The 9,727-nt window shown below is 19.7% G+C and overlaps 1 protein-coding gene across 1 annotated transcript in view; it reads left to right on the forward strand.

Moving 5' to 3' along the window:
* LOC117181777 (pre-piRNA 3'-exonuclease trimmer-like) overlaps positions 1-9,727 on the forward strand; it is a 72,555-nt gene that overhangs the window by 23,461 nt on the left and 39,367 nt on the right. Inside the window, exons 6-8 of the mRNA XM_033374744.1 lie at positions 864-977; positions 1,055-1,151; positions 1,253-1,352. Coding sequence (XP_033230635.1) covers positions 864-977; positions 1,055-1,151; positions 1,253-1,352 — 311 coding nt within the window. The remainder of the gene's footprint in view (positions 1-863; positions 978-1,054; positions 1,152-1,252; positions 1,353-9,727) is intronic.

The following is a 9,727-nucleotide window of genomic DNA, read 5'->3' on the forward strand; positions in this document are numbered from 1 at the left end:
AAAATATTTTCTGATTAAAGATTCATATTTATTGATTAAAATGAACTATTTTATTAAAATGTAACTGCCTGCTAAAAAATTTGTCTTTTTGACTTAAAAATTTAACTATTTGTTTAAAAATTCAACTACTTTCTTTGAAATATTTTTTTTCTGAAAAATCAACTATTGTTAAAACTTTAACTATTTTTTTTCAAAATTTCATTAGTTTTTGAAATATGAACTATTTTCTTAAAAATTCATCTTTTTTAATTGTAAAATTAGCTTTTTTTTTGAACGTTTATCTTTTTTGAATAGAATTTGTTTTTTATTAATTTTTAATAGTAGCACTAATTTTTTTAAATTCACATTTCTTAGTGAAAATTAAATTTCTTTTTGAAAATGTAACTGTTTTCTAAAAAATTCCTCTTTATAGCCGGAAATTTAAACTAATTTAGCAAAAAGTTAAAATAATTTGTTGAAAATTTAGCTTTTTCGGTCAAATTATCAACTATTTGGTTGTAAATGCAACTGTTGGGTTAAAAAATTTTTTTTTTTTTGTTAATTCAACTACCTATTTTATTAAAAATTCATATTTTTCGCTTTAGTTCTCAACTGTATTTAAAACTATTCTTCTTTTCAACTTGGAAACTCTACCCTTCATTAAAAAATTCATCTTTGGTTTGAAAATTTGTTTCTTTGGTTACAAAATTCAATAAATAAATTTTGTATCTATATTAATTTTGTTTAAAAAATTTATTCCCCTATTTTCGTAAAAATTCACCCTATTTTCCTCTTTTTTTCATTAAAATTTGGGCTCTGAAGTCTATATTTTATGCTTTTGTACTATAAATTACACAAATTATTTATTAAATATATTTTTTCAGAAAAATTCGCAAACAATGCGCTAAACACTTTGTACTATTATTTCAAAGACGCGCGAGGAAAACATTTAACTTTGAATTCACCGCTAATATGTTCCGTGGATAATTCAACGCTTGGTAAATTTATATTAAAAAAAAATTGTTTTTTCCCAATATTAGGAAATTTGTTAAATTTGTTTAAACAATTTTTTTAGAGGTGGATTCTTTTCATGACGCAGGATGGGATTCTTACTGTGCAGGATATTGTTTTATAAAAATGGCGCACACATTTGCGGTAAAAAAACGCGGGACGTAAGAATAATTATTAATTTGAAAAATAAAAATTACGAAATTTGTGTTATTGACTAGAATTATTTTTAATTTAATTAATTTTTTTTTCTTTTTAATTTCAGGGGTAGTCATTATAAACCAATGACGAATATTGAAATTATGAACGGAGTGACACCTTTTGTAAATCACATAAACATTATTCGTGGAAACGTTTCTTTTTTGGTAAGAATTGATTTTTTTTTTCTGACACTATTTTTGCTACTATTTCATAAAAAAATACACTATTTTCAATACATTTTTTGCTAATTCTACTATTTCTTTAGTTTTCTTAAAAAAATATTTGAGAATTTCTAAAAAAAGATGAATTTTTGAGAAGATGTTTATTTTAAATAAAAAGTAATTTAAAAAGAAATTGAATCAGAAAATATGAGATTACTTTTTAATTAAACAGTTGAATTTTTAATAAAAGAAAGATGCACTTTCTTTCAGAAAATATAAATTCAGAACAAAATACATACATTGTTAACAAAATAGTTGAATTTTTGAAAAAATAATTTTTTCTTTTCGTTCCAGAAAAGATAAATTTTAAACAAAATCCTTAAATTTTTAACTAAAAAGTTGAATTTTCAACCGAAAAGATTTTAAAAAAAAAACTAATTTTTAGCAAATGGCATAAATTTTCAACTTGATAGTTTAAGCAATAGAAGTGATTTTAATCCTAATTTTATTAAAGAGAATTAATTTTTAATAAAAAAAAACGATGTTTCTACAAGAAATTTTATTTTGTACTAAATATTTCAATTTGATGCCAAATTGTTGAATTTTCAGCGAAAAAAGTAATTTGGAATATTTTAATAAAAAATTGTGTATTTTTAATCCGAAAAAAATTTTTTAGTTTAGGAAGAAAAAAAAAATCAATCAAATTCTGGAATTTTCAAGCTAAAAACACGAATTTAAATCAAAATTGGCATTTCCAAAAAAAAAATCAATTTTGAACTAATTAATAATTTTTTTAAAAATGAATTTGAATTCTTAACCAAAAATAGTTGAATTTTCTAATTGTTTATAAATCAATTTTTAGGTAGAAAAATTATTTTTGTATTTAAACATGCGAATTTAAAAAAAAAATCACGTAATGTTTAAATTCTAAAAAAAAAGGGTCAACGAATCAGTTAAGTTTGAAACAAAAAATAATTCTTAACAAAGAATATAATAGTTTATACTTCAAACAAAATTTTTTTGTGTTCAATCAAAAAAGATTAAATTAACAAAAAATGAGATTTTAACAAAATTGTTTAATTTTCAACCAAAAAGAATTTATTTTCAAGCAAAAAGTTTGATTTTAAATAAAAAAAGATAAAATTTTTTTACTGAAAAGATTAGTATTCTACCACAAAAAAAATTTTTAATTACAAGTATAATTTTCAACAAAAAATGGAATAATTTTATTTAAAATGATGAATCTTCAACCAAAAATATGATTTTTTACAAAATAGTTGATTTCTCAACAAAAAATACGACTTTTTTTTTACCAAGAATATTAATTTTTTACAAATAAAAAAATGATTTTTTAATAAAATACATTAATTACAATCAAATGATTGAATTTTCAACAAAAAATAAATTAATTTTTAACAAATTAGTTGAATTTTCGGCATTTTGATTGAATTAAAAAAAAATGAATTTTCAAAGCATAATGTCGTAGTGGTTAAGTTTTTTAAAAAAAAGGGTCAACGAAACAGTTAAGTTTCAAACAAAAAATATATGAATTTTCAAAAAAATAGTTGCATTTTTTACCAATAAAGATCAATTTTGTACAAAAAATGGAATAATTCAACTAAAAAAAATCCACGAAATGGTTAAATTTAAAAAAAAAGGGTCAACGAAACAGTTAAGTTAAAAAAAGAATTCTCAAGAAATAATGTAATAGTTTATATTTTAACCAAAAATCTGTTGTTTAAAAAAATCTAAAATAGATGAAATTAACCAAAAAATAAGATTTTTCAACAAAAAAATTGAATTTTCAACCAAAAAGGATTCATTTTCGACCAAACAGTATTATTTTTAATAAAAAAAGATGAAATTTCTTGACTAAGAAGATTAGTATACTACTAAAAAAATTTTTTCAAATAACAATGATAATTTTCAACAAAAAATGGAATAATTTCAACTAAAATGATGAATCTTCAACCAAAAATATGATTTTTTGACCAAATATTTGAATTATTAACAAAAAACTACGACTTTTTGACCAAGAATATTAGTTTTTTTACAAAAAAAAAAAACGATTTATTTTACAAAATACATTAATTTCAATAAAATTATTGTATTTTCAATCAGAAATAAATTTTTTTTTAACTAATTAGTTTAATATTTAGCAAATTTAATTGAATTTTCAAACAAAAAACATGATTTTTCAAGGCAAAATGTCGTAGTTGATATTTTAACAACAAAAAAATTGTTTCTTTCTTAAATCAAAAATAAATGAATTCTACCAAAAATAATGAATTTTTAAACAATTAGTTGAAGTTTCCAGCAATGAAGATCAATTTTGAACAAAAAATGGAATAACTGAACTATGAGTTTAAGAAATTAATTTTTGACAAATAAATACACATTTTTAATTAAAAAAAGACGAACCTTCAACGAAAATTATGAATCTTCAAAAAAAAAAAACTCCGCGAAATGGTTAAATTAAAAAAAAAAAGGGTCAACGAAACAGTTAAGTTTCAAACAAAAAAGAAGAATTCTCAACAAAGAATGTAATAGTTTATGGTTGAACCAAAAATCTGTTGTTTTTTTTAAATCAAAAATAAATAAAATTACCTAAAAAAATAAGGGTTTTCAACATAATATTTGAATTTTCAACCAAAAAGTTTCGACCAAACAGTTTTAATTCTTAAAAAAAAGATGAAATTTTTTCATCAAGAAGATTAGTATTCTAAAAAAAAAATATTTCAACTAACAATTAGAATTTTCATAAAAAATATGCATTTTTGATAAAATAGTTTGAATTCTAAAAAATAACACGACTTTTTGACCAGGAATATTAGTTTTTTACACACAAAAAAAAGATTTTTTAACAAAATACATTAATTTCAATCAAATTATTAAATTTTCAATCAGAAATAAATTAATTTTTAACAAATTAGTTAAATCTTCGGTAATGGGTCAATTCTTTAAAAAAAAGGGTCAACGAAACAGTTAAGTTTCAAACAAAAAAGAAGAATTCTCAACAAAGAATGTACCCAGTAAGGATCAGTTTCGAACAAAAATTGGAATCATTCATCTATTACTTAAAATAATTCATTTTCGAAAAAAAATCCACATTTTTAATAAAAAAGACGATCTTTTAACGAAAATTATGAAACTTAAAAAAAATCCGCGAAATGGTTAAATTAAAAAAAAAGGGTCAACGAAACAGTCAAGTTTCAAAACAAAAAAGAAGAATTTTTAATAAAGAAGGTAATAGTTTATATTTCAACCAAAAATTTGTTTAAAAAAAATAATAAAATAGGTGAAATTAACCAAAAAATAAGATTTTTCAACTAAATACTTGAATTTTCAACCAAAAAGGATTCATTTTTGACCCAGCAGTTTTATTTTTAATTAAAAAAGATGAATTCTACCAACAAAAAATTTCAACTAACAATTAGAATTTAAAAAAAAAAATGGAAAATTTCAAATAAAATTATAAATCTTCATCCAAAAATATGCATTTTTGACAAAATAGTTGAATTTTCTATTAAAAAAATAGGACTTTTTGACCAAGAATATTAGTTTTTTAGAGAAAAAAAAACGATTTTTTAACCAAATATATTAATTTTAATCAAATTATTTAATTTTCAACCAAAAATAAATTATATATAAACAAATTAGTTAAATCTTTGTTAATATAATTGAATTTAAAAAAAAAGACATGGATTTTCAAAACAAAATTTCGTAGTTGATATTTTAACAAAAAAATTTCTTTATTAAATCAAAAATATATTCATTCTACCAAAAATTATGAATCTTAAAAAAATCCACGAAATGTTTAAATTCTTTTTAAAACAGGGTCAACGAAACAGTTAAGTCTCATTAAAAATCTGTTTTTTTTTTAAATCAAAAATAGATGAAATTAACCAAAAAATAAGATTTTTTAACAAAAAATAGAATTTTCGAGCAAAAAGGATTCATTTTCGACCAAACAGTTTGAAAAAAAAATGTCTAATAACAATGATAATTTTCAACAAAAAATGAAATAATTTTAGCTAAAATTATGAATCTTCAACCAAAAATATGCATTTTTGACAAAATAGTCAAATTCTCAACAAAAAAAAAAAAAACGTCTTTTTGACCAAGAAAATTATTTTTCTACGAAAAAAAAGAATTTCTAACAAAATAAATGAATTTCAAGAATATTATTGAATTTTCAGTCAGAAATAAATTAATTTTTTACAAATGAGTTTAATCTTCGCCAATCTAATTGAATTAAAAAAAAACATGAATTTTCAACGCAAAATATCCTATTTGATATTTTAGCCAAAAAATGTTTTATTATTAAATTAAAAATAAATTAATTCTACCAAAAATAATGAATTTTCAACAAAATATATGAATTTTTAAACAAATAGTTGAATTTTCCACCAATAAAGATCAATTTCGAACAAAAAATGTAATAATTCAACTGTTAATTTAAAAAATTAATTTTCAACATAAAAATACGCATTTTTAATAAAAAAGACGATCCTTCAACGAAAATTATGAATCTTCAAAAAAAATCCAGAAAATGTTAAATTTAAAAAAAAAGGTCAACGAAACAGTTAAGTTTCAAACAAAAAAGAAGAATCTTTAACAAACAATGTAATAGTTTATATTTCAATCAAAAATCTTTTGTTAAAAAAATAATAAAATTAGATGAAATTATCAAATTAATAATATTTTTCAAACAAAATAATTGAATTTTCATGCAAAAAGGATTCATTTTTTACCAAGAAGATTAGTATTATACAAAAAAAATCAAATAACAATTATAATTTTCAACAAAAAATGGAATAATTTCAACCAAAATTATGAATCTTCAAAAACAAAAAAAAATTTAGAAAATTATTAAATTTAAAAAAAAAGGGTCAACAAAACAGTTAAGTTTCAAACAAAAAAGTAGAATTCTCAACAAATAATGTACTCGTTTATATGTCAACAAAAAATCTGTTGTTAAAAAAAAATAAGAATTAAATGAAATTATCAGAATAATAATATTTTTCAACAAAATAATTGAATTTTCAAGCAAAAAGAATTAATTTTTTACCAAGAAGATTAGTATTATAAAAAAAATTCAAATAACAATTATAATTTTCAACAAAAAATGGAATAATTTCTACCAAAATTATGAATAATTTCTACTAAAATTATGAATCTTAAACAAAAAAAAATCCAGAAGATGGTTAAATTTAAAAAAAAGGGGTCAACAATACAGTTAAGTTTCAAACAAAAAAGTAGAATTCTCAACAAGGATGTAATAGTTTATATTTCAACAAAAAATCTGTTGTTTAAAAAAAAAAGCATTAGATGAAATTATCAAAATAATAATATTTTTCAACAAAATAATTTAATTTTCAAGCAAAAAGGATTCATTTTCGACCAAACAATTTTATTTATGATCAAAAAAGATGACAATTTTTACCATGTAGATTAGTATTCTACTAAAAAAATTTTTTCAAATAAAAATGATAATTTTTAACAAAAAATGGAATAATTTCAAGAAAATAGTTGAATTTTCAACCAAAAAGAATTTGTTGACCAAGAATATTATTGTTTTTTTAAAAATACGATTTTTTAACCAAATAATTTCATTTCAATAAAATTATTGAATTTTTAACTAGATATTTAAATTTTCAACTAAAGAGATGAATTTTTAACAAAAAAAAAATAAATTTGTAACAAATTGGTTGAATCTTCAGCAATTTCATTTAATTTTCAAACAAAAAAATGAGTTTTCAAGTCAAAATGTTGTTAGTTGATATTTCAACCAAAAAAATGTTTCTTAATTTAATTAAAAATAAATTAATTTCACAAAAAATAATGAATTTTCAAACAAATAGTGGAATTTTCCACGAATAAAGATCAATTTCGAACAAAAAATGGAATAATTTAACTATTAGTTTAGTAAATTAATTTTCAAAAAAATACGCATTTTTAATGAAAAAAAGGGTCAACGAAACAGTTAAGTTTCAAGCAAAAAATAAGATTTCTGAACAAAGAATGTAATAGTTTATGTTTGAACCAAAAATCTGTTGTTTTTTAAAAATCAAAAATAAATAAAATTACCTGAATAAATAAGATTTTTCAACAAAATATTTGAATTTTCAACCAAAAAGGATTCATTTTCAACCAAACAGTTTTAATTCTTAAAAAAAGATAAATTTTTTTTATCAAGAAGAGTATTCTACAAAAGAAAAATGTTTCAACTAACAATTAGAATTTTCATCGAAAATATGCATTTTTGATAAAATAGTTTGAATTCTCAAAAAAAAACACGTCTTTTTGACCAGGAATATTAGTTTTTTACACACAAAAAAACGATTTTTTAACAAAATACATTAATTTCATTCCAATTATTGAATTTTCAACCTAATATTTAAATTTTCAACTCAAGAGATGAATCTTTAACCAAAAATAAATAAACTTTCAACAAATTGGTTGAATCTTTAGCAATTTCATTTAGTTTTCAAACAAAAACATGAGTTTTCAAGTCAAAATATCGTTATTTGATATTTTAACCAAAAAAATGTTTCTTTATTTAATCAAAAATAAATTAGTTCTACAAAATATAATTCACTTTTTTTTCAAATATATGAATTTTTAATCAAATAGTTGAATTTTCTACCAATAAAGATCAGTTTCGAACAAAAAATGTAATAATTCAACTTTTAATTTAAAAAATTAATTTTCGACTAAAAAATAACACAATTTTTAAGAAAGAGATGAGCTTTCAACTAAAGATATGAAACTCAATTAAAAAAATTAATTTTGAAGCAAATAATTGAAGTCTTGAAGAAAAAAGAATTTTTTACCAAGAAGATTAATTTTCTAACAAAAAAAAAAAAACGAATTTTTAACAAAATAGTTAAATTTTTTAACAAATTGATAAATCTTTAATAAAAAAAAATAAATAAATTTTTAACAAATTAGTTGAATTTCCAGCCAAGTAGTTGAATTTTTAAACCAAAAAAGTATTTATTTCTAATAAAAAACCGTTGAGTTAAAAAAAGACGAATTTTTAACAAAATACATGATTTTTCAAAAAATAAGATTTTTTTTTACCACAAAGGAAGGATTTGAAACAAAATGCTTAAATTTTTAACGAAATAGTTGAAACTTCAACGATGAAGATTCTACAAAAAGATCATTCTTTTTGCGATGCATAATTCGAAAATATTTTACTCTAAAATTTTTCCATTTTAGATTTTTATTTTTAATTTAAAGTATTTTAAAACGCAGTCTTGAAGATTTAAACAATTAAAAATTAAAAGTGTTTGAAGTTGATATTTTTTGCTAAAAAATATTTTTATTTTATTAATTGTAAAGATAAATAAAATATTTTTGAATGAGCCTGGACTTTAAGTAATATAAAAGGGAACAATAATTGATTTGACAAAACAATTCGAAATTCGTTCAAATTTCAAGAATTTCCAGATTTTAATTTTAGAAATTAAATTTTAAATATTTTTTCAGCCTAAAATATTCAATTTTTAACCCATTCAATTTTTTTGTTAATTAATCAAGAAAGGCAATAATAATTTATTATTTAGCAATATTTTGCTGTTAATTTGAAACGAATAAATTTGATTTGAAAGTTACAATTTTGATTCTCTTAAAAAAAAATTAGTAATGTAGATTTTTGCAGACTTTAAACGAAAAATTGGAAAACTTTTTTAGAATTTTGAAAGGCTTTTCTCATTTTTCAGTTTTAAAAATTATTTTAAGAGAATATTTAAAAAGATGTTTACAGATTTTCAAAATTGTCAAAAAAGAATCTCGAAGATTTTAAGAAAGTTTTTTTTAATTTCCAGGATTTTCGAAAAATTATTTTTAAAAATTCATGAATAATTTTTAATTTAAAAACATTTAAAACAACTTCTAAATTTCTCAAGAGTTTTATATAAAATTTTTAATCTTTTCAAGATTGTTTCAGATTGCTTTTTGAAAACTTTTCAAATTTTCTGAAATATTTTCTTAAAGTAATTAAAAAAAAGTGAATAAAAAATAAACTTAAATAAAAAAATATATAAAAAATCATTTTAAATTATCCCTGAAAATCGACAGTTTGTTTACAATTTTGTTTAAACTTTTCAAATATAAATTATTTTCCAATCCTAGAATTTTTTGAAAATTTTTTTCAAATCTTTCAGATTCTTTTTCGACATAAATTTGAATCTTTGAAGCTCAAAATTAATTTTTTTAAATCAAACTTAAGTTTGGAAATTCGGGAATTGCGATTTACATTCCACTAATTTTTTTTAGATGTTATAGTTTAATTAAAGACAAAATCAAAATTAAAAATAAAGAAAGAGGTTTTTCTTTTAATTCAGATATTTAAAAGCGTTACAATTTTG

The sequence above is a fragment of the Belonocnema kinseyi genome, chromosome 10 (genome assembly GCF_010883055.1).
Source record: "Belonocnema kinseyi isolate 2016_QV_RU_SX_M_011 chromosome 10, B_treatae_v1, whole genome shotgun sequence".
In the NCBI taxonomy this organism is placed as follows: domain Eukaryota; kingdom Metazoa; phylum Arthropoda; class Insecta; order Hymenoptera; family Cynipidae; genus Belonocnema; species Belonocnema kinseyi.